This window comes from Lissotriton vulgaris, unplaced genomic scaffold (genome assembly GCF_964263255.1).
Source record: "Lissotriton vulgaris unplaced genomic scaffold, aLisVul1.2 SCAFFOLD_1043, whole genome shotgun sequence".
Classification (NCBI taxonomy): domain Eukaryota; kingdom Metazoa; phylum Chordata; class Amphibia; order Caudata; family Salamandridae; genus Lissotriton; species Lissotriton vulgaris.
The window spans coordinates 608,973-634,653 of record NW_028252006.1 but is presented as its reverse complement, the minus strand read 5'-3'; the positions used below and the strand labels follow the sequence as shown (position 1 = coordinate 634,653).

At 43.1% G+C, this 25,681-nt stretch overlaps 1 protein-coding gene across 1 annotated transcript in view; it reads right to left on the bottom strand.

The window, feature by feature from the left end:
* The window catches only part of LOC147662694 (uncharacterized), a gene marked incomplete at its 3' end in the record, with an annotated part of 662,849 nt that overhangs the window by 151,251 nt on the left and 485,917 nt on the right, over positions 1 to 25,681 (bottom strand). Inside the window, exon 22 of the mRNA XM_086950972.1 lies at positions 20,713 to 20,790. Coding sequence (XP_086807098.1) covers positions 20,713 to 20,790 — 78 coding nt within the window. The remainder of the gene's footprint in view (positions 1 to 20,712; positions 20,791 to 25,681) is intronic.

The window sequence follows — 25,681 nt, the reverse complement described above, 5'->3', positions numbered from 1 at the left end:
GAATAAGGAAAAAAGGTGGGGTCTTTCATCATTTGGAAAAAAAAACTGTCCTGAACCAATGAAAAGTGTTATTTTCAGGTCACATGACCTGGGCTTTCATCATTTAGAAACCAAAACTGTTCTGCACCAATGAAAAGTGTTATTTTTAGGTCGCATGACCCGAAGCGCTTACGCGACGCACCCGCGGGCGCGCCCGGGGGCGCGCCACGGGGCGCGGCGCATAAGCTCGTCAGATGATTACGTTGCGTGATCGTATTCGCTCGAGCATTTCCGGGTGCGCTTACGCCGTGAGTATCACGCGGATGCTGCTACGCGATACGTCATGATGTTTTCGTTCGCAGCAATAGCGCTAACGGGACGCTCACCGGTGCGCGACCCGGGGCGCTCCGAAAAAATGCTCTTTCCAGCGCGCACACCGGGGCGCGCACCGGGAGCGGACCAGGGCAAAAAAAAACAAGCACTGGCGTTGCCAATAGGTTTCGCATTTGGAAAGTTGGAGCTATTGGTTTTGTAAATGACATTTCATATTTATATATCGTTATTGGCATTGTCAATAACAATATATAAATATAAAATGTCATTTACAAAACCAATAGCTCCAACTTTCCAAAGGCGAAACCTATTGGCAACGCCAGTGCTTGTTTTCGTTATTTGTAACGTTGCCTTCCATTTTTTTTCTTTATTTGTAACGTTGCCTTCCATTTCTGAAGTTTGTTCTGTAACGAGCATCTACTGCGGGATCATAACAATATTAAAACTACACTTAGTCATGTCACAAGAAAAACGTATACCTTTTATTTCAACATACGAAACGTGGTTGCATTATTTCGCGTGGTCATACAATCAATGGTGAAAAAAGTGTCCACGTTAGGGAAAAAAGATCAACAAAGTAAAAATGTATTTACCGTTTCGGTTGCATCTGTGTAACTACTGGGGGTTTGTGGACTGTATGTAACAAGGACCCCCTGATGAGGATAAATATCCTGGGACAGGGTAAACAATGTGTGAAAAGTAACAATCCCAGGCATACACTAAGGGAAATACACAATAGATTCAACAAACAAACTAGTTCAGTTAGGAAAAATATGATTTTTTAATTTGTTAAAAAGGATTCCTTTTTAACAAATTAAAAAATCATATTTTTCCTAACTGAACTAGTTTGTTTGTTGAATCTATTGTGTATTTCCCTTAGTGTATGCCTGGGATTGTTACTTTTCACACACTACTGGGGGTTTGTACCTTACATGTAACTCAAATTCGGGGAAACTGGGACTGTAACCTCGGTGGGATAAAGAGCCAAATCGGCCCTGCCAGATTAAAGCATGCATGCATCCTTAAAAATAAGACGAATCTGCGTTGAGCCACTAAACAACCCTACTATACAAAGCTAGGGACGGGTTAGTACGTACCCAAGCTCAAATATGCAATACAAACAACTACGACAGAGATAAACATGGCTTGATGCATCGGGGGATACTTAAGAACAATCTGCCACCGCAAAAATAAAAGTCTGAGTATGGCAGATGAAACAAGGCAAGCATAGAGAAATACTGTTTTATCTGAAAACGGTCTTTAGTTGCTGGTGTGGGGTTAGATGGGGATGTAATGCTCAGGGCGACAGCAGTTTATGTCGACATCGGCAGGCGGGTTTGCTGCTGCCCGCTGTTTTGAACGAGAGAATGATTTAAAACAAGCAACCCGAAACATGTAGTTTAAGTTAAATGGCCTCGCAATGCTGGCAAATGGCCGGAGGGAAGCCGGATGGGGGCGGGAGAGCCTGGTGGGGGGGGGGGGCGGGAATGCGAGCGAGGGGAGGAGAAGTGTGGCAGGCGTATTAGGGAAATGCGCGTGCTTGTGTGGTCACGTGACCCGCTTTTGTGGTCACGTGACTCACATGCACTTTGAAAAAACCGCAGTGGTTTGACGAGTCGATGGAGCACTTGAATTCTCGCCTATTACATTCGCAAGCGAATGATAATAGGCGAAAACTAAAAATCAATGGCTAGCTCTTGAGTAAAACAGTGTTTTAATTAATCTCAATGACTTTCTTGTTTTAGTTAATAGCTGTACAATAATCAAAATGAAATAATAAGTAAAACAATAAAAACACAGGCCACTGCATTGTAAACCTTAAAATGCTTTGGAGAAAAAGTTGCCAAGTCTTGCTGTTTAAACCTGTACCTTGTTGTCTGGCATGCAGACCACAAATATGACTAAACTTGAAAAAAGATGTGCTGTGTCTGTCTGGTGACATAAGCCAATGCATCTCTTTAGCAAACAGCCCTGAACTGCTGGACCAGGGAATAAGATACATTTTAAGGAGTTAAAATTGTTTTAGTCAAAATACCATAAAATTAGTAACAGTCTCCACCTCACCTGCCTAACGTTTAAATAAACTGGCACTACTCTCGTAAGGGGTTCCATTTTGCCTTGTAGGCAGTCAATTGGAGGACCGCTAGCATGAATGTTAGGTACAAGAAACATTACATTCAGAAATGTTGTGAGTACCCCACTGCTCTGCACCAGAGGTAGAAATCGCCTTCCTCTTATAGATTTGGAAGATTGCCTTTAGTGGGTCGCCACCAATCTCAATACATATAGCGTAAACAATGCCAGAATTAAATCTCCTCCGTTAGATGGGCCAAAGATAACTAGTAGTTGAATCTGATCCCAATGTAGTTATAACTAACAAAAAATTATTGTTCTTAACACAGAAGTTCTGGATACGTTTAACTTTCGGGTTCAAATCATACATTCCGTTTTAACAACGTTGGTCTAAGCTTGTCATTATAGAAGAATAGTTAAACGTCTTTTAAAAGGCGGTGCAGCATTTATACTTCAGATATGAATAACCAAAGGACCTAGAAACTGGTGTGACAATAAACTGCTTTAAAAATACATCTACGATATAACATTGATTTATTTGGAGTGTTGTTACTGCATAATGAATCAATGACATGTCCCAAGATATTTTAAAATGAATAGCTTTTCCGTGAACTTGACTAAATACTATTTAATCACATTAACCTCTAGTGGTTTCAAGTTGTTTGAACACCCCATTTTACCTCCCCTGTTTTCTACCTTCCTGCTTCTCCCTGGTCCATTCCTCTCTACCACGCCCCTCTTAACATTTTCTCTTCACCCTCAACTCTTTCTAATGATCTCTATGAACCCCTCTAAATGCCCGGCATCCGCGCTCTGGGACCGTTTGCTTTTCTGATGGTCATCTGGAATCTGTTTGATATCTCCATTTTTCATCCTCTCATATCTCCCGTCCATATTATTTAATCTCTAATTAGCAGGCTGTCGCTATTTCCGCTCTCCCGTATCTGGGATCAGCCTGCAGGGGCGTGGTACTCACCCCAGTGCCGTTATCACACACCACCACCTTCCTCCCCTGGCTGTCCATGCTGCCACTGCTTCTCGCCAGCTGCGGACCCGCTTCTGTCTCTAACCTCAGCCAGCACCGGAAGCCACCGCCCTGCTGCCAGTCGTGTCTGCAAACACACAACCATCTGAGCAGAACTCAGCATGGCCGCCATGATAGCAGGATCACTCATTCCGTCAAATACATCGGGGAACGTGCACAACAAGAATAATGCGCTTAAAAATCATAGGGAAAAATTAATCCAAAGAAAAAAAGTATAACAATTTAATGGTTAGATACTCTCGTTGTTTTTACTGCGAAACATTAATTAATGTTAGAATGAAGATGTTTCCTCATGTTCGTTAAGGTGGAGGTAAAGATTCATCTTCCTAATTTCAAGAAGCATCAGCAACTCTCCAGCCACAGAAGGAAGTTTACATTATTACACTGGCGCCCAGGTTCTACCGATGCGTTGACACTGAAGTATTTCTTTCATGTCCCTGCCCCTGTTGGTTCGTGACAGGTTTCACAGCTGTCAGCGACTGCACGTGACTTAACCGCTTATCATTCGGTTACAGGCTTTACATGAGACTTCCGCACTAGTACCGGGGTCAGCATACATGGGATTTGACTGTTCTAAGAGCTCATGGCGAGAAACCCAGTAGTCGAATCGGCCGTGTTGAGTTTTGTTCATGAGTTTGTGCCGGTCTTTTGCCATCACTGACTTTCCTTTTATTGTAACTAGTACATCAATTTGAAACAATGATAAACAAGTCAGGTCCCGGGCCGTGCTGTGATTGGCTGACGTCACAGGGGTGTCCCGGGCCGGCAGCCAATCACAGCGCGGCCCGGGAAATGACGTCACTGGGGTGTCCCGGGCCGGCAGCCAATCACAGCGCGGCCCGGGACACACGGCAACAAGGGGCGGGGCTTAAAAAAGCCCCAGAAACGCCCCCGAATCACGTTTTCACCAGAAAGCGTGATTGACAGCCTCTGTCTCCCAATGGCTAGCCTCCATTTATGGAGCTAGCCAATGGGAAACAGAGGCGGTCCGAACATCCCTGCTGAAGACAAAAGTTTTCGATCTGGGAGGGGCACTGCGTGCCCCTCGCCAGGTCGAAACCTAAAAAAAGTGTTATATAAATATACAATATAGGATTCATTATAAAAAATATTACATTTCATAGGTTTGAGGCCCTATATATGGTTAGGAATTAGCATTTAAAAAACCTATGAAATTCACTGAAAAAACCATAGGTTTCACACCAGTTATAGTTAGGAATTAGCATTTAAAAAAACCTATTAAATTCACTGAAAAAACCATAGGTTTCACACCAGTTATAGTTAGCAGGAAGTTTTACTCGCATAAAACCATTGAAATTCCCACGTTATAGTTAGTTGGACTCACTATAACTTGCGAGTGCAATGCACTGCTGATGACGTCACATATTACATCACTCATGACAACAACAACAACAACACAGTGGCACAACAGTAATGTTGTGCCACTGTTATGTTGTTTTTGATTGAAAATAAGTTCTCTTCTTTTAACTTAATAATGTCTGTAAAAATTCATGATATTTTCTGTAAACCTTTGATGTATTGGCTCTTTGCTATTAAGTCATACATCTTTTTAAATAACATGCTATTAAGTATAAACCCTTTTGATTGAACTCATAAAAAGCAGATTTTTTATATGTCATTGTTTTTTTTCTTCCTCTCTATTATTAGATTTGACAAGCAAATAGTATATTGCCTAGGTTGTTATTTCACATGTCTTATGTCCCTGACCTAGGAATTGTTATAATCGGTCAACCGGGGGTCCTTGTTGTTTTCACCTAGCTTGAATCCAGTGGCACAGTGACAGGTGCCTGACAGGTATTACGTCAAGGTAACAGTATTTTAGTCTTTTGCCCGGCAGAGTAAAACCCACGGACCAATTCCTAAATGAGGCCCTTAGTATTCTAATAATGGCTGCATGCTATAAAATGCAATTCACAGAACATCCTCCTCCAAACCCCTTTGCTCTCCCCTAACACCAAACACATAGCACATATAAAGAAACTCTACAAAAGGATTTTCTGCTACCAAAACTTCATTAAAAAAATTATAGTTACATAGAGACAGGGCATTGAGTGAACAAACTAGAGGAAGATAATTATATTTATGGCAGTCTGATACTGTGGAAGAAATGTGTTTATAGCAGTAAAATGATGAATAGTTGTAGAAGGCCCTCAGTGGGCAGCTCCTGCTGGTGGTAACACGTGGTCAGGTAGTGAGTGGAATACAGGACTGCAGACACGGTAAACAGATGATTTACCCTCTGGTGTGGGACACTGGTGTCAAGAGCAATGGAACTTATTATTGTATCCATGCTGATTATTTTTTTATTTTTGCTAAGGGACCCTTGTTCGTAAAAACAATTCAGTACCCGTGGTCCCTTATAATCCTAGTGTTTTTCCTTGTTTACTGAAACCCGATGTACAAAAAAAGTGGCATAGGTCAGTGAAAGAAAGGACAGGGAGGTGTTTAGTGAAATCCAGTAGTTCACATGGCAGTAAGGTTTTTTGTACAGTAAAAATGGGAAAGTGAGCAGCATCCCCTAGAGCGCGACTTCACTTACTATTCAGCAGCACATAAAACCTATGCGCTCTTGGACCATTTCCTCGCTACGACGTCGCTAATGCCCCATTGGTCTGCCGCAGAGATTTCCCTGCGCTCTTTGTCAGACCACGCCCTTACCTCTGTACAGATTGCCTGTACCGAGCAGCGCCCGCCGTCGTCTTCGGGACTCCCTCCTTAACTCAGAATCAGTAGTTTCCCGCATAAAAGCCACTCTTACTCAATATTTCGTGGAGAATGATCGGGATGTTATCTCGCTGGGGTCCGTCTGGGAGGCCCTCAAATTGGTGGCGCGGGGTGACCTCATTGCAGTGTTTGCGTCGAAAAAAGTCGTGCTTCTGCCAGTCAGTTCATCGCCTCTCCGTGAACTGACCGGCAGAAGCACGTCTTTTTTCGACCCTAGCGAACAGACAAACGAATATTCTAGAGATTCTCCATGAATATAATGGTGATCTAGAGACGAAGTATCTTGATCCTGAAACCCCATTGAAGTTGTTCAGTGAAAACCTGCTACCAATGAAATCAATCCTATGAAATCTTCCAAACGTGACTGTGGGTTATAGCAGGCTTCTCTTCTATCCTTTACAAGGGTCATCGGATCATACCTAAAAATTCGTCCTGATGATGGTCTTTTGACTAATCTTGATAAGACCGAAACGTCGACCTTCACGTCCACTCCTGCTATTGTTGACATCTTGCGTGCAGTGTCTTACTGTGAATTTAGTAGTAGTCATTGTATCATATGTAACCACTGGGACGTATTCTTTTGTACTGTTGGACCAATGAATGTTTTCCTTGTACATTAGAATTTTTTATGTTTCATTCTATTAACTTATGAATAACCCTTATAATTGTTTCAAAATAATAACAATTTTGATACATAATTCCTTTGTGTTGCTTCACTTTATTGTTTGGCTAGTGTGGTAGCTTTACATTGTGACTTTTGCGCTGTCCCAAATAATTGGACTTTTAAAATACAACACAGTAATTGATGTTTACAGCTAGGATCTAAAACTCTTTTCATTAGAGATCCCTAATGCTGTGTAAAATAGTGTGAAACAAATCCCTTGCTGGCAATTTTTTGTGATATATTATCTGCCCAAGCTCGCAAGGGTTTATTGGGTTACCCCCCTTCTCTACTGTTTACGGATCAGGCGGTGGCCGGGTGCAATGTTTGGCGCGAGGTGTGGCTCCCTCGAAAACATAGAGCGTGGGGCTTATACTCTTCCCCGGTGACGTCGCCGACTATGAATGCGTGGGACCAATTGGCGCGGCGTAAAGGCTGGACCACCTTCCCCTCGCCCATGACGCCCATCGTCGATAACCCGGATTTCCCGCCTGGCTGCTCCTCCCCGATGTTTCAGCGCTGGACTTGAGGAAAGATGCAAGAGGGTGGGCCAACTCTTTGACCTCAATGGCTTAATCTATTTCTCCGCACTCCGTCGAGACTACTTTTCCCTCTCCAATTCCGATGCCTTTCCCTACTCACAAGTAGCACATTGGGTCACTCAGTCTCCTAACATTGCTGATATATCCCGCCCATTGACGGCCCTGGAACATTGGGTGGTTTGCAAAAAAGATGATCGCAAACTTATCTATGACTTATATGCTATGATCATTGCATGCCCTAAGGCTCCAGGTACTAAAGCGCCGGTTCGCAGGGAGACGGAGCTGGGACGCCCGCTGTCACGTAAGGAGTGGGAGAAGGTGTTTTATCGCGCGCATCACACCGCTGCCAATGTTGCAGGTGCTGAATCGGCCTACAAGGCGGTGGCATACTGTTACCATACCCCAGCTCGTATTAAGGCCTGGGACCCGAAATGCTCAGGCCTGTGTTGGAGGGGCTGTGGTGCGCTGGGCACCTTGACGCACCTGCTCTGGCACTGCCCGAAACTAGAGCGCTACTGGAAGGTGGTCCTCGATGATATAGATGACGAATTTCACATCACATTTCCCAGGGCTCCTGAACACGTGCTGCTAGGGCTCCTGCATGCGAAAGCGTTTCCCCTGCGCTCTATGAGGGGTAAGCAGATTGCTCACTCGTTGTTAGCGGCACGCTTAGTCATTCCTACGCAATGGCGATCCGCTGACCCCCCTGATCCGAGGGACTGGATTCGGTGGCTGTGGCATTTATTGGTGATGAAAAGACTTTCTTTGTGCAAGGATGGCAGGGGGGAGGATTATGCAGAGCTGTGGGAACCATTCATTCACCTCCTATCTCGTGATCTGAGCGAGGTAACGTGTCAGAAGTGTCTGCAGATCCTGCAACTTATCCCGGTGGTGACCCAAGGGGTAGTCCAATAGATTCAGGGCTCTGGGATGCGCTGGGGGGTGGGAGTGATTTAGTGTGTGCTAGGGGAGTAGACGAGACTGATGCGGAGGGGGGTGGTGGGGGGTGTGGGGTGGCGGAGGGATTCCTATTTTGTTTTGCTGTTCCTGTTTTTCTCCTTAAATGCAGTGCTGGCCGTTCCACCTGACATTGCATACGCCATCACCGGGTCACCCCCCGGGGTGTAGACCCAAAGGCTGTGTTTAATTATTGTTGAATACCACTTGCCCTTGCTCTGCCGGCCGGTGGATGTAGGCAGCTGAGCTGTGTTCTGTGACGTTATGCTGCTCAATAAACAATATTGATTCTAAAATAATACTGTAAAAGCATGGTATGGTTTCTAAGCCATAAAAACCATACATAAATAAATAAAGACTAAAAGTACTCAACTGGTGCTTCTAAAATACGCCTACCCCGATGTACCTAATCTAAGTCTAGTACAAGGGAAGAAGTAAGTGTGGTGTAGCATAAGTTTAGTATTCTTTTTGCCAAGAATCTATCCAAGATTTCTCTTAGGGTCTAATCAGCTCCGTACCTTGGTTTAGAATGAAGGTGGTCTGTCTCAGGACTCGATTTCCCAACACCCCACAAGGGGAGCTTGGAAACACTGGAGCTGGATTTCTCAGCAAGAGAAAAGACAGCGTCTCTCTAGTGAGTCTGCTGGTGGGTCGGCTTCCTTCGGCACTTGCTGTAGCGAGATGCATCAGGCAAGTAGATATTCGAACTGCTCCAAACCACAGTGTGTTTGCTTGGGCAAGTTTATACCTTGAAGGTGCCGAGTTTGACGTAAAGGTGGACGTAATAACATCATCAAAGAGTCTCAGTTCTTTGAAAACTCCATGAGTTCTTGGACAAATCAAAATTCAAGCAAGGGGAAGTCCCTAACTGCTGAAGCAGACTTTCCCATGAAATCGTTGTGGATTTTCGGAACTAGTGGAAGTAGCCATGCCGTATTTGGACAGCATGAGCTATGTCTAAATATGGTTATGATTTCTATGCCTACATAAGGACATGGTGATTTATACCTATATAAGGGCATGAATCGGGAAAATTACACTAGGGTCCTAAAATCCTAACAGCAGGAACTGCATCTGCTCTTGGCTTCGGCAATTTGGTTGCTTGCTGCATGTTCTCCAGTGTTTATTTGCCTAGTTAGATTGTATTCTGGAGGCCTTGTGCTTGCCTGGTCATCCTTTTTTTCTGGTGTGTAGGTGAGCTTTGGTGTGTGGCGTGTATGTGTTTAACTTTCTGGCCGTGTCCAGTTCTGTGCCATGCTGGGTCTTGGAATTTGGTTAAGGAATACAACCCTTGGGGCCTTCTTGAGTATTTTTTTAACCTGACGTGGATGTTCCTCTGGGCTGAGTTTTCCCCTTCTATGTGTTGGAAACTGATCTGCTCCTAGTAGGTGACGGTTTGAACAGCCTCTGTCATCCTCATTTTTGGTATCTTGCTCGATCAAACATGTTCTTGTACCCTATTATAGGGGTGGCATAATGTCTGTTTGTAACCCTCCTCCTATAAAGTCAAGGGTGCGTGTGCTTGGGATTAATTTAATTCTGGAGCTTCTATATACTGTTACAGCTCTGGGCCTTCACACTTGGCGTTACTATTCTAATCTACCCCCAATGGTGGGGTTAGGTCATCCTCTTTGGTAGGCTCTCATTTTTGCTTGCAATAGGAAGTGGCTTCTTTGTTAGAGGGTCTTAGTGCTGGTGTCTTTTAGTCCCTTTTGACTTTTTCTCTGCATCGCTGGCTGGCTTAGTGCTGATGCCTTGCCTTCCTTGGCTCTCTTGAGACCTCTTGTTGTTCACTATTGGAGATATCTTCTCATGTTTTGCCTGGGGTCCTTGGTCCGTATTGGCTTCTGGAGCTTGTCGACTTAACTTGGCAAGGGTACTTGGGGCTTTGGTGACCTTCTGTGGTTGATCCTATCGTCTTGGTGTATTGACTTTTTCATTTCTGACTGCCTACCTTGGTTGGGAAACAATGCCGGTCCTTCCTCCTTTGGTATATTTTAATAAGCTAAGGACTGACCAAAGGAAGCAACGTGGAGGTAATTCTATCAATTTCAAACTTTATTTCGCATAAAAAATGCATAAAAGTACATAAAAGAAAACTCATTTCATACAGATAAAAACTGCACATATTGTTACAGTGCTTGCACAGGTTTTGGGTAAGATGTAAAAATTTCCTTTAAGGACAGTATATCAATTAATATATTGCTTGGGCTACCTCAAATGGTCAACATTTGATAAAAAACTTTCTTTTTCAATAGATGTTTAAAATTCTAAATACTGCTAAAAGAAAAAGAACATTAAACAGAACTTTGTGCGACAAAATCATAATCTATGTAAACCAAGATGCCAATATTACAAAATGTACAGATTATTTTAATACTACTCATTTTTAGGAACTGCTAAGAGACCTCCTAATATAGCTAGGCACAGATCTTTAGTAAAGTGCTCTATATATGTATGCAGGCCATGTCCATCAGGTGATTTAGGCCAAAGTTCATTTGTGAAGGCGGGAACTATATTCAAGATTGAGGGCTTAACTTGTAAATGTGAGCAGATTTCCTCATGTTAATCTGTTAATACAATAGAGGCCCCAGAAGTTGTTATGGCTGCCAATAAGAAGGAAGCAGTCACATATAATACATATGTAGTCTTTAGTTGCTGGAAAACTACTAATGAAGTGGCGGGAAATCGCAGACTAATTTCCGCAGCAATGTTATAATAAACTTCTTTCTCTCTGCGGCATAAAAAGTGCAATAAAACAGAATATGCAAAATGTATTGTTTCGACTTTTCGTCACATGGGCATAAGATGACTTATTGAGAATAAGTTCATCAGGTGTCCCAGCATTAACGGAATATAATTTAACCAACGCCTAGTCAGAATATAACGATGCTGAGAATTCTCTACAAAGGAAAGGTATGAGAGGGGACCGTAGTGCACTTAAGGTAACCCTGGATATACCATTATTGTGCCTTTTGCTCTATATCTTTCCCATCTATCCTTTGAACTTTTCTCCATGAAGATTTCTTTCAGCTTCGATTTGATGACACTTTCACAGAGAGTCGGCTTGTCATAGAGTTGCACTAAACCCAGAGAGATAAAAGTTTGTCTAACGTAGAATAACAAAGGAATTTTAAGAGCGTAGTCTAAAGTCATAATATCTTTTAAAATCAATTGATTTAGGTATATCATGTTCCTTTTCCATATTGATAGCCACAATAATAACTGGGCCATTTTGATAGGAGGAGGTAATGCTTTGATTGCTGAGCAGTAAATCCATAACTCTGATTCTAGTTCCTTATCCCAGTCCTTACAACCCTCCCTGCAGCATGCTTGGTTTTTATCTCAGTGTGCTCGCTGCTTTAGTAGTCTACGCCACAGGTTTCCAGGTAGGGCTGGTCCATTTTAGGGATAACTGGAGCAGTACTAGTTTAGATTTTTTTTAACTTAGAAAGCGGACACTCCTCATGATGTAAGGACTAGGATAAGAAGGTAAGATTGGAGTATTGGGAATGCTGGTAGCTAATCAAATGATTGTCACAGAAGCATTAGATGAATAGGGTATGCAGCAGACAACAATGTATTCATATTTAGGCATATAATTTCAGAAAGGATAAGGATCAGGTGTGCTTAGAGGCTGAACAGTTTGATAACCAGGTAGAAGGAATTTTGCCAAAGGTTGAATAGAAATTGACATTCCACTCTTTCCTCCCTTTCCAATCTCATGGTCCCCCATAGAGAGGCTGAAGGGCAAATGATCATGAAGCCTGTATGTTGTGCCATCTTTCCATTCATCCCTCTGTCTCTCCTTATGTCTGTCTGTTTCACTGTGTTGATCTGTGTGTGCATGGGTATCTATGGCTTTTTTTACTGGCAGCATAGATACACATTGGTTTTCTAAATGTTTGTTCATGTTAGTGTGACCAAGGAGTCTGATTTAATTCTTTTGCAAGTGACTCTCAAGAGCCTTATCCCGATGATCTAAGTGGTGACTACGAGCTGCATAAACTGTCAGCTCTTTGAAGCTTCAACTCACCTGGTCTCTCACACAGTTCACATAAAACGAAATTAAACTTATAATGCCTGGACATCTAATGAACTCATTCAGATGAGGGTGATAATGCAGAATCCGCTATAAAACTATTGATTCATGTCACACACCTCTGATAGCACAACTATCTTGTTTAGATTGTGCTGTAGAAACTTCTTTGGTTCCAGCATCAGGTGAAGATGTATCTTTGGAAAGGAAGATGGATCAACTGCTTATCTGATCATCCATTTTACTTTGTAAAAGAGGATCATGGGAGATGGAGAAAAGGGCAAAGTGTAGGAATTTATCATCAAGTTAACAGAACGTCACTACAATGTTGTTGAACACCAGGTATATTTTTGGCACCTATTTTTGGTGGAAGAATGTCCAGCATCCTACACTGACATTGGCAGATTTTAAAGTGCATATCACCACAGTGGTGGAAGAACTCTACGTTTTGTGAATTTTCCTACTCCGCTTGTCAGAAGAGGGTAATTCACCACAATGTTAGATCGACATTCTGAAACCAGTCTAAAGGAGGCCTTGTCTTAACAATTGTAGTTCTCTGTTTATATGCATTAAATCAAAAGGCCATGTTTCATGTCATATTTAAGTATTTAGTTATTACTTTTCCACTGATAACTCTTGCCCACTTTTTGTTTTGATAGCCATTTCATTATCCAAACCAGAACTCATCAAAATGTCTCTGAAAGACAGTAAAAATATTCTGTAATTAAACTTTTGCACGAAATGCCACTTACTGCAAATCTGAACATTATTTTGTTTTGCATGGTGGGATACACTAGTGCACATCATATCACACAGCAAATCCTCTACTGATGTAAATTGAACACTTCACTCCTTTTTCCTGTAAAATACTAATTTAATAAGGTAAATTGATATCCCATAGACTAGCTGCTATGCTTGTCCCTTTAAGAAAGGGAGAAAAAATACAACTCTCTACCTTTCTGTTTAGTTTCTGGCAATCATTTTGTCTGCATGTCTCCCTCAAGAAGGAAGTTCACGCAGGTTGTGCCATTTCCTGCATTACAACAAAGTACAATCTGCATTTTGTTTGATATAGTTGTCTTTGTTCTGATCTGTGCATTTATCATAATTATTTGTGAAACTGGATTGCTGTAGAAGATGCTCCCTATTGAGTTAAGGAACTCGTTTGTGGACTCCCACTGCCCCATGGTGATGGAAAAGGAGATTATTTGATACAGGTTCCGGACTTTGCTCAATGGCAACAGACTTTACTAATAGTAGGGGTCCCTTAAAGTAGAAGGAGGGCTATGCTAAGAAAACGTGGTATTTCTTGGTTTCACTGAAGGTGGACTATCAGTAAAGTTTACCCTTTGGGTGAACTTATAGGTTAACCACAGTTTTACACTAAGCATACATATATAAAGTTATTTCTCTTTCACAGACTTGGAGCAGCTAATGATAAACATGAAACAGTCATACAAAAAATGTACATTTTATTTTGGTAAATTAAAAACAGTATTAAAAACAATACATTGTAATACACCATAAATTAATTACAGAGAAAATGGGACAACACACAAGGAAAATGCTTCCAATTAAAAAGGGAGAGAAATCACTAGTTCAAATTGATTGTTGAGTGCTACTCCAAGTTGTATATTTAATTTCACAATTAAAGGAGTTTCTTTCTTCAATAGCTTAGTGTATCTCCACCCAACATAGCATCGACGCGTTTCGGTTATGGCATATAATTGTTCAAAGCCAAAAACCTTCCTCAGGATTAAAATAATAGTATCCCACTTTTACAAAATATCGTATAGATCAACGAGTGAATAATATCACCGGTACTGCTAGGATCAGCTACCTTCAGAAAGTACATCCAATCTTTCTTGATGTGCGTGTACATATACACTGCGCTTCGTGCTCGCCGACGTTGTAATCATGCCTTTCGTTCCAGAGACAGAAAAGATCCTTCTCTTCTCATAATAGCCAGACCGCCCGCAGCCTGCTGATAAAAACTTCGAGCCATAAGATGGGGTCCTACGTCCTTCACATTACAGCGCAGTGTGAAGGACGTAGGACCCCATCTTAGGTCCCATCTTACGGCTCGAAGAATACAGTGCTGCTGTTTCGGGGATTTGGTAGTGAACAGAAAAAAGGTGGCCTTGAAACCTTGGCTGGAATTATCCTGCTGAGGGCCTTAGGGATCGTTCCACTAGGGCTAAAGTCAACAATACAGTCCCATCTTGGGGAGCTCCTGTTCTGGACATCTGCGAGGCTGCCACGTATTAATAGTATAAGGAATATGGTGTTGATGTTTTTTGGGGTTTGGAATTGCAAAGAAAGAAACATGGCGAGGAATCTACAGTTATACGCCAGAAGTATATGTTACTTACTTCAGTGATGCTCTTTCTGGGGGTACTCTAACCACAGATTCCTCACCGCCCACTGCCCCTGCGTTCTATTGAGTGGACTTTCAGGAATAATAATTATAACAAGGTCTCAAGTTCGTTTTTTGCACATTGCCTATTCAAATTCAATCTTGTCAGCTACATTTCATGTCTAAATCCACGAAAGAGAATACAACATAACAAACAGAACATAGGTGTTATATTTATATGCAGCTCTAAATCATCCTTTCTGGGGACAGGACAGAGTTGCAATGTGGCCAATGATGCCACCCACGAGCACACAGGAACCATTACAGGCATTTAAAGATTGAGTATGGCACCTGGCGAGATTGACAATGTAGGCATTCAGAATGTGAGAAATCTGTGGTGAGGTGCATTTATAAGAAACAGTTGTTAATAAAGTCCAGAGTCCATAACTCATAAATACAAATGTAATACAATGTGGTTAGATAGAGACCCCACCAGGCGAACTGTTACTGAAGGTACTTATTCTTTTTTTCTAACATTTGTATAAGGTTTCTGCTGTGGAAGGCGTCTGGTGACAGTTGGAAAGTTGAGGCAGCCCAAGGATTGTTCCTTAAATTTTCAGCCAGTTTTCTTAGAGTTTCTAGGAATATGAGAGACTGTGGGAAAGGTAGAGATATCCACCACATTTGTCTTGAATACGGGTATTCTCTTTTGCTGTAGGTGCTAAAAGTCTGAATACTGTGAGAGGTGTGTGTTGTCCCTTTGCATTTCTTTGAATTATTGGAACATTACATTTTGCTTCCAGTGCCATGAGTTTAGGGAGGTTTGGGAAGTATGTGGATGCCTCTATGTTTTTAACGAAACTTTGGGCTCGTATTGCTGTTAGTTGCATGAGGAAGTAATTGGCTGAAAGAGAGGTTGTACCAATCTACTATTTCCTCATAGGGCTATTGTTTTCCGGGTATCTTTGGCGAGATGTGAGTTTCTATATATGCCATGGCAGATGTTGTACTCATGAGGAGCCAGAACAGGCAGTTTTCATTTTTAAATCTCTTTATCAAGTTTTTAAGAGATTCAAAGAGATCTGAAAAAGAATGATATCAAAAAGGATAAAAATATCCCAAGATCCACACCCAGATACTGTCATGCCATGGCACAACAGGCAGTTTTGTCGGATGAAAAATATTTAGGAATAACTCTACAATCTGTATATACTTTATGTCAGTAGTGCATTTAAAAAAACTGAAGTAGATGAAAATGGTCAGTGCCATCTTCATCTCTGAATTCTTTTGAGAGTTATGTAGTGTTGCATTGCTGATGTACTCGGGACCCATGGAAAATAAATAAAAATGCTGAGTGCAATCATCAGTTCATATGAAACTTCTTTCGTCCCTGCCAAGCACCACGCATCAGACGTTAGACTAACGTATTTTAGTGTGGTGATTTGCATCACCGCCCTGAAATGTTAAGTAATCATTATATGCATGGTGCCTGCCTCGTCTGTCTCTTAGCCACAGCACTGCTATTTATCTCCAAATTGCTAACTGAACCTCATTGTTGGTGGAGTGACAGCACTCGGTGGTGTGAGCGCTCCTCCCTGCAGGCTTAGGGGGGCTGGCTGGGCTGAGCTGCTAGTTACATTGTAACAATATAAACTTGGATTTCTGACACCGCGCCACAGCAACAGGACGTGCGACACAGAGACTAGTAGGCAGAGATGTCCTGCTGCCTCCCACGGCGACACGAGCGGGTGGCTGCAATTCCATTGGGAGAGGCTGGCTGCAGAAATGGCAGCACTGTGCAGCTTGCACCACTGTGGGCGCGCAGTAAAACTAAATTTTAAAATCAATGTTAAGTCACACGACACTGGCGTAACGATGATTGAGGGGGCCTCCCTGCACGGTGTGAAGAGGGGCCCCCTAACGGGCTCTATCAGGAACTCTTTGTCCAGAGTTTAGTGTCGAGGGGCCCCCTGGAGCTTAGGGTCCCCCGCACCGCGGGGGCTGCAGGAGCCTGCGTTACGCCCCTGTCACACGACCAGACAGACTCGGACCCTATCCCCTCTGCTGGCGGCCACTGTGGAGCCCAGCACACCACTTTGCTGCAGCTGCTGCTGAGAGGTGACAGTGTCTAAAAAACTGCAGCCCAGTGAGAGGCCACAGCGCGTTTGCAACAGGAGTCATTGTTGAGGCCACGAATTGTCGCTAGTAGCCTTGCAAAGTAAGTGTGTGTCAGTGCCCCACCTGAAGTGTGTATAAGGTCTCTCAGTCTCTGCTAAATTTGGTTTGTAATGGTTGATAATATGAGCAGTTTTAGTGCGGTCATGATCACTGCCTGCCAGTGCCCTGTGTTGCTGAAGTTCACACACAGTCTAGTCTCTCTGCGGTGTGCACAGTACTTTTCAGGACCCCTGAGCTGTGCAACATAGTTGAAGTCGCACTTACTAAATAGTTTTGGGCCACACTGGTGACAGTAAACTCTGGTCAGTGGTGACGGACAGTGTCACTCATAGTCGTTGAAATGTCACTCATATTTACACTGAAATTATGAAAATGTTACACATAGCAATCTGAAACCTTGGCAGGTATGTTCTACCTGTTGCTTCGCTGGTGGCAATCATGGACAATACATGAGAGTTTCACAATACAGCACTGGAAATAGAATAAAAAGAATGTTCACCTCAGGTAGCAGTAAAGGTAGCTACTTCTGATAATGGTGGAGTGGTAGTCAGGAAAATCCACCAACTTCATTAGCTAGAAAGGGAATTCCCACAACTTCTCCAGACTCTTCTTTAGATAATAACAGCAATTAAGCCCCAATCCCTGAGCCTTAGCGGATACACAGGAAAAGGGCATTTTGAAAAATCCATGAAAGTCTATTACAATGATCTTCCTAACAATTTGCATGTAGCTGGTGATAACGAGGAAGAGATGAATACGTGAGGCAGACAGCTGCAGTGGTCCATCCTGGCTTATGTTTTGTACCACAGACAAAGGTCAGAGTTCAACCACAAGTACTCTTAGGAGCATATTTACAAGGAGCTAGAGGCGCAGCAGCGTCTTTTCTTTTTAGCGCAGCAGCAGCCAATCAGTGCCCCACACTACTCCTTATTTACAAACGGACGCATTGGGCCCAATGCATCAGTGTGTATAGGTCTGCGTCAATTCATACCTGCACCAGGTGTAATGTATGCAGGGTAAGCGTTCCCACATTAAAATCCATGTAGAACGGACACAGTTACATTTACAACTTTTCACTGCGTCACTCTACGACTCAACTGTGTCAAAATCGCTACACCTTCTCAAACCAGGCGTAAGGATTGACACTGGACTTTTAACATGGGACTTGTCTCTGTGTTCCGATCCATTACTGGACTTGAGTCAGTCTTACGACAAACTCCAGCAATGCGTCACTTTAGCACCAAAAGATGCATCGGAATTTCTGATGTGTCTGTGAATCTTTGCGTCATGGAGCACTGTATTGTAAATACAGCCCATCCATGGCATTATCAGGCCGTTTGCTGCAGGCACAAGAAATCTGAAGAATCGATGATGATGTGTCACTTCTTGTAAATATGCCCCTTAGTATAGTACAAGAGACAAGAGACCAGTCAAGTACCTCAAACAATGTCCTCTGAGTCAGGGACCCCATAAGCACATAGTTCATGTAGCCCTGCAGAAAAAATGTATACATTGTTTGGGATTTTTTCCTCCTTTTAAATGGCAACTGTCACATAGCACTGAACACCACCTCAGATGCTGAAATGTCATTGTGGACCAATGGAGTCGCCTGGAAGGAAAACACACACAGCTATAGAAGCAGCACACTGGAGTGAATGAACGCCTCAGCCCCTGAATCCAAAGTGCCTTTGGCTGACGAGAAGATCATGGAACAGAATAAGCATGCTCATTGCTAGACGTCTGGCCTCTAAAATGACTCTATCTGTAACCTCAGCCCGGCACAGGATTGTGAACACTGCTCTTTTGTTGTGTGTTTCAGTGAGTCCTAGCTTGACAGATGTCAACTGTGATCCCGGCAGAAGAAATCAATCAGTATTAGGATCTATTAAGTGTGTTCCCAACAAGATTCAATGCTACTTTGATTAATGAAAAACCAATGCGTGTCATATATAGCTTAGCATTGGGCGTTTAGAGAATGCATCTCCTTGATGTTTGTATCCTTCGAGCATACAGTGTGAATTAAGAAGTTCCTATATAAACCTATGTTATGTGATCACATTTATGTATTCAAGGATCAGATGTATTGGATGGAAAATGTTACCATGTGATGACCATACCACCATGACTTATATTATCCTTTACGTTTGTGTGATCAAGGATCAGATTCAGGGGATGGAAAACAAAGACAGATATAACACTGTTAGTTTGTTGGGTGCCATACTAAGGGACTTCCAATTAAAAAAGAGGCAAAATACAAATATCTTAATCTCTAAAGGTGTGGAATCACAACATCGACTTCTAAATATCAACCTGTAACAATACTAGATGCATGATATCAACTAGCATCATGCCTTCAACGTAGGAAGATGTGGAGTTATAAGAGTTAATCTACACCCACCTACGTATATCTTATCTTGCCATAGATATTGTTAAATACTAATATGTCTATATTAGAGAATTTGACATCCAACAGTCTCTTAGGAGTAAATATGTTACAATATTCTACATTCTCACCATTGTCTACGTTTCACACTTTTCAGAGGAGGATTTAGCTAAGTATGTGAGGTGGATCATGATAAGACTTGGAGCACATACAACAAAAAGTTTAAGCTTTAAATTCAGATAATGGAAGAAGTGCCTTCTCAATCGACTTCCGCAGAGGCCAGTGTCAGTTCCATAACTTCGCTGTCAGAACAGAAAAGCCACCAGTCTGTTCAGCTGCACATTGTGACAGTAGTTCAACTGCGTTCCCAAGTATGCGCAGTACTCAGTCAGTAATGCGTCAACAGCCGGTTTTATAAAACTGGTGTGGCATTTCTCCATAATATAGAAGGTACAATTTATTAAAAGGTAACCTATTTTCATTCATTGTCTTTGAGTGTTGTCTGTTTTGGTAAAAGCAGGTATTATTGTGGCCAGTCGATGACCAACAGAGGAACAGAATAAAATCAGTCATGCTTCTGAAACCTGTATGGGAGGGCAATAGCTCAACTTCAAGTCTATCCACTGTCTCATGCGCATCATAGAACATCAGTTGCACTGATGCACTCCTCCAGAATCTCATGTATCATTGATCTGTGACACCCCCTAAGTTGCCACTCTCAGATCCATGTTGTTAACTGTTTTCAATAGGATCACATGGGAGTCACTTTTGATGGGCAAGCCATCGCTCTACCATAATAGCCTGCTGGCATTCAAATGCATTATTGCCATTGACATGCCAGTATATAACAGAAACCTGGACGTCTGGTTTTTCTGCGAAGCCAAAACAAAGATTGTCAAAGAAGTAGAAATGCAAAATAATGGTAGGGAGAGGATGTAGCCTAAGGACTAGGGCAGTCGCTCTCAAATCTGTGGAACCAGGTTCGAGTCTCGGCATAGGCGCTCAACATCCTGTGATTCTGGGTACATCACTTAATCTCCCTGTGCCTAACAAAAATGAATGTGTCCTTCTGTAACGGAACTGGTGTTTATGTAAAGCGCTCTGATGCAATCGGGTCAGGTTTGTGCTATATAGAGCTTCGAAAAGAAAAATAGATGGGTCAAGGAGAAACACCGTTGTCCATCATTTAATGAAAGTAGGATTTCTTTCCCAATATCTGCCACAGAGTTTTTTGGATCTCCAAGGGTTAACAAGCTATTCTTAAATCTGATTCGAGACCTAGAGGAAATAAGTGGCCCTGACATCGCTTTTGTGTAGGGCAGTTTCTTCAACGTAACCGTACGTGGTAATCATTAGTCTCAACATATACATTTTTATCTACATTAAGACATTTTCATATACATACATTTTTTTAACCTTACCTTTCCACGGACAATTCCTTTCCACTTTCATCTTCAATAGCAATTACCACATCGGTTTCCTCTTCCGGTACAATGGTTCTGCAAAATAATTACATGTACTTTGTTGTGAAACCTTTAAATGAAATCTATGATGTAAACTTATTAGTATGATAATCTATAAATATAGCAGTTTGTTCAGGACTGATTGTGGCCAAATTATATTTATGTGGCCAAAGTATCTTTATGTTTATTTATGTTGCTAAAGGTTGTATCATGCTTTCAACCACGAATTGTAGGGCCACTCCATTAACAAATCAAGAATAATTTCTCTCGGGCATTCAGAGGTATGCTGGTCTTGATCCATGAATGAGAAATCTCAATGACCTTAACCAGATTGACTCCTATCCTAAAAACGGGCTGAGCACACGAATCGCACAACTGGCTTGTTCCTACACTGATTACCTGAACCCAAGTATGCCCGAATCTCGGCGTTGCATAATTACTCTTGTATCTATACTCACTGCATGAGACCACGTGAATCAGACCCAAAATCACAGGAATTACATACTAGGCCTGTTTCTGGAGCTAGAAATTTGAACCAGTATTTGTCCATGTCTCCTTTGCTTTAATGATGTACTCTCTGTCCTCAAAGCAAGATTCCAGCAAGAATAAGCATGTCCCAAAAAGTGTAGACCTGTGCTTTGTCTAATAACACCATGCCCATCAGATAACACAGTGCCCGTGGGCAACTGATTATGATATGGTACACATACTTGACTGCACGCGCTAGATTTGCCTCCATGCTTGTCCGAGTGCCTGGTTGAGTGCTGTTTGGCCATGTGTATGTATAACTTTACGAGTCTGTTATCTATGTGTTGGTACATGTTTATGGGACCTGTATGTCTAAAGATTTGCATTTTTTGTGATTGCATGTCTGGTGGGCATGACAAGTCTAAAGTTAGTGATCTGTCTACATGGGTGCTAGTAATATCTGGTGGGCAATGTGCATGAGTGCTAGTAGGCGTGCATGTACTAGTACATGTAAGACTGATGACCGGCGAGCGGGGGTGTCTGCATGTGTGCTGATCTTGATATTTGTGATCTGTACATCAACGTGCATGTGTGGTGTATGTCAACTACATGGTCAATGTGTGTAAGGTTGTTGTTTATCTCTGTCCTGGTGCACTACAGTATAAAGGTCAATGTGTCAATGCTTGTTTCTTTTGGATGATGAAGTCGTCCAATTTAATCATTTTACTTCTCTCTGCAAGGAGGCTTTTCCATATAAAACTTCACATTTTTCGCTCTTTTTTCAAAATTTTTCAAAATTTAACCTGCTTTTACTTTCTCAAAACTCGGTGCATTCACTGGAACCTAGATACGGACAGGCAGCGACAAGGTCGTACAAGAGCAGTGAAGATTTTTGCTGCAGTTTTTATATACTGCATAATCTGACTGCCCTGGGAAATCCCACCTGCATATAAACACAGGCACAGCTCAAAGAAAACCCACTGGGCCGTATTCGATAATCTTAAGGGGCTGGCAGCTCCCACCCGATCCACGGCTGAGCAGTTTGGAAGCCGGACCTGGCCAGACTAGCTGCGGATCAATCCGGTGCTGTCGGAGCTGTGCCCTGTGGTCAGTGCTAGGTACCTGTGCTATCTGGCTCCTCGGAATTGCTGCAGCGTGTGAAGGAGAAGCTTCCACCAAGCGAAATCGATGTGGCACTGCTGGCAGTCCTGTGCGGAGGAGGAGAGGTGAGCTGGGGGGGGAGAGGGGGACTTCAGGGCCTGCTGGCCGACCATAGGGGTGTGTTCGGCCACCTGGCTGCTGGCTGCACGCAATTCACCCTGCTAGGCATGGAGAATGGGTGCAGCTAATCTGTTCTGTGGCGTGGATGGGCTGGATCCCACCCGGACAGGTGGTGTGCATGGAGACTGGAGCCGATGCCTCAGCTGGACTGCCCAAGTTGACCCGTCCCCTTGCAGGCCCCTTTCGGGCACTACCCGCTTGCTGGCTGAAACTACGAGTATTGAGGTCAAGGTACCGACTCTGGGCCTAGAGATCAGTATCTCATAAGTACAGCAATCTGCATGTTTTGGGCCGACACTCCTAGCACTAGGGCTCCCAAAAACCTGTGAAGACAAAGTCAAATGGTTATAGATACCATCAGTTCATCATCCATCTGTCCAGCTGCCACCACTCAGTATTTAATGGCGTAATTGGAGCTTTGCGGGGTGGTTCTCTTGCCGTTACCTGTCCTTCGATCTACATGAGCTAGGATTTCTCGGCCTGAACCAGCTAAGCACACCATTGGCAGCAACAGTCTGCCTACAATCAACATCATCTTGCACCAGCTCGATACTCCTCATGCTCTCTTGTCACTGGGCACCGACCTGGAGTTGAGGTCTGCTCTTGCCCCCCCATGTCGCTAGTGTAGAAGGGTGTGGCTGGGCCAAATACGATCTGAGTGGACACTCCCTTCTTCCTCTGGCCATCCTTGTCCAACAAGGATGGGGCATCTTTCTTGTGATGCTTGCCCTACTAACGTTGCCAGAATGAACCTTTATGTTGCCACTAATTTTCCTTTTGTCTGACAATGGCTAAACTTGATGCAAAGCAGATGAACTCTCCTTTGAAAATAGGCGTTTAACCCGTCATATTGGGGGATCCTGAAGTTGATGCACCACAGCAGGAGGGGAATGCCATGCAGGACGCAGATCTCTGCACGATACTTATGGATGTTCAAGCAAGTCTGAAAACCATAGACAAACTAGATATTTCAACTAATCGACTTGACCATGTCAAAGAATGAGTTGACAAACTTGATAGGAGACCGGACCACTTGGATACCAGGGTATCAGAAGCAGACGATCTACAGGCAGAATCCAAGGAGCCCCTTTTGTGGATGGACAAAGTGCTAGAGCTAATTTAGGAAAAGAATGAGGATCTGGAGGCCCCTTGGTGATGCAACAACCTCCGGATAATGGGAATTCCAGAAACCATGGCCATTTCAAGGATTGGAGGACTACATCGAGACCCTGCTGCAGGACATATTTGGCACAGACCTGTCTCTGGTTTTCATTGTGGAGAGTCCCTATAGATCACTTGGACTCAGGCCACCGGTGGGTGCCCCTAACTGTCCCATCGTAGCCCTCCTGTTGAACTATAGGGATTGTAATGTGGTCCTCCTGTTGGCCAGCAAATGCAGGTGATACATGATCAAGGTAACAACATCTCAATTTTTCCTGATTTTAACATGGCGGTTCAGACGGTCCGCCGAGATTTCCTACCTGCCAAGAGGATCCTTCAACAAGCTGGTGTGCCATATGATCTTCTAAATCCAGCCAAGTTGAGGATTTCATACGAGGGCAAAATGCATTTTTTCACAGAGGTCAAACGTGTCCTACAATTTGCCAAACAGGTTGTCAAGACTCGTCGATCGCCGGCGACTTCACCTCACTCCACTACAGGAGCTCAGCTAAGTGACAATGATTGATTTCTCCCTCAGTTCACAACACATGGACATTTTCCTAATTAGGTGGCATCGGGGGTGGGCTGCCTCCCCAAGGGTAAAACCTAATACCATGCTAGTGATTTCTCATTGATACCAATAATGTTATGTTTGGAGTTCATTTAGTTGTGCATATATACATGCTCTTATACGTCTTGGAACCCCCCGGTCCAATAGTTTGGCCACCCAGCCGATGTGGCAGGGTGGTTTGCCTAGTGACTGCATGTCCCTGAGAGATAATTCCGATTTGCTGTGTCAGTTTTCAGTTTTCTTTCTTTCTTTCTTTTTATAGTTGGGAGAGGGATGTCACAACCTGTTTGGGGGGTTGGTGTTTTCTTTCTAGCACAATTACTTTCCCTCATTTGGGCTGAAGGGGTAGGTGGGGAGGTTTTCCAGTCGACTGATTGGATAGCCTGTCTCCACCTAGACACTATCGTATTTGATTAACACATTCAGTCAGCGGGGTGTGGGTGGGAGGGAATTTGGGATTCTTGCAGTATTGTTGGTTAAATGTCATGCACTGTTGCTCCGCTTCAAGGTTTCTCACTGCATATTGTACTCACAGTCTTTTTAAAACCACCAAATGTCATTCCTTATAATTCCATTAATACAGACTCAGACCAAAGTAAATAATATGGCTTGTAGGTCTTGTCTCACAAGGAATAAACGAAAGCTAAACGACGGCAGAAAGTCACAGCTAGTCCACGCTTATCTCAACCAAAACAAAATTGATATCTGTTTCTTACAAGAGACCCACTTATCCAAAGTCCCTGCACCTGGGCTTCACACACGAAGGTGGGGTGAAATCTACTCCTCTACATATTCCAACTAAGCCAGAGGAGTCACAAAATTAATAAAAACGGGTCTCACTTGACAAACAACTGATTGTCTCAGTGACAAAGAATGCCATTACAATATACTAGTGGGCACCCTTTACAAACACCCTGTGACTGTAAAGTCTCAACACTGATGACCCGGGGTTCCTCACCGAGGTGTGGAAACAAATATCAGACGTCAGCACCCGGACCATATTATTGGGAGAGACTTCAATGTTCCACTCGAGGATTCCATCGCCATATAAAGGATCTTCAGACACCCCAACCCCAGGCGGCCAAAACCCTGAATACATTGATCCTTGATAATCCCTTACAGGATATCTGGTGCCACACACACTGTGATGTGCGTTAAGGAACATGCCTCTTCTCCCATTATAATACAGGGTCAACATTTGGCTTTTGGTCAATATCCAATGACGCGCAGAGTTGGACCAGATCAATAACTAGCCAGCCACATACTCTTTGCGATCATGCACCGGTAAAGCTTGTTCTACAGGTTAGCCAAACTCTGCCCGAGCCTACACCTGGTGTCTGCCACCAGGATCGCTGCGAGACACAGTATTCAGGGAAGAAATATGGACAGCCATTATAGAAATTGCAGGCTCTGTGCAATCTCCCTTCACATTGTGGGAGGTTTTTA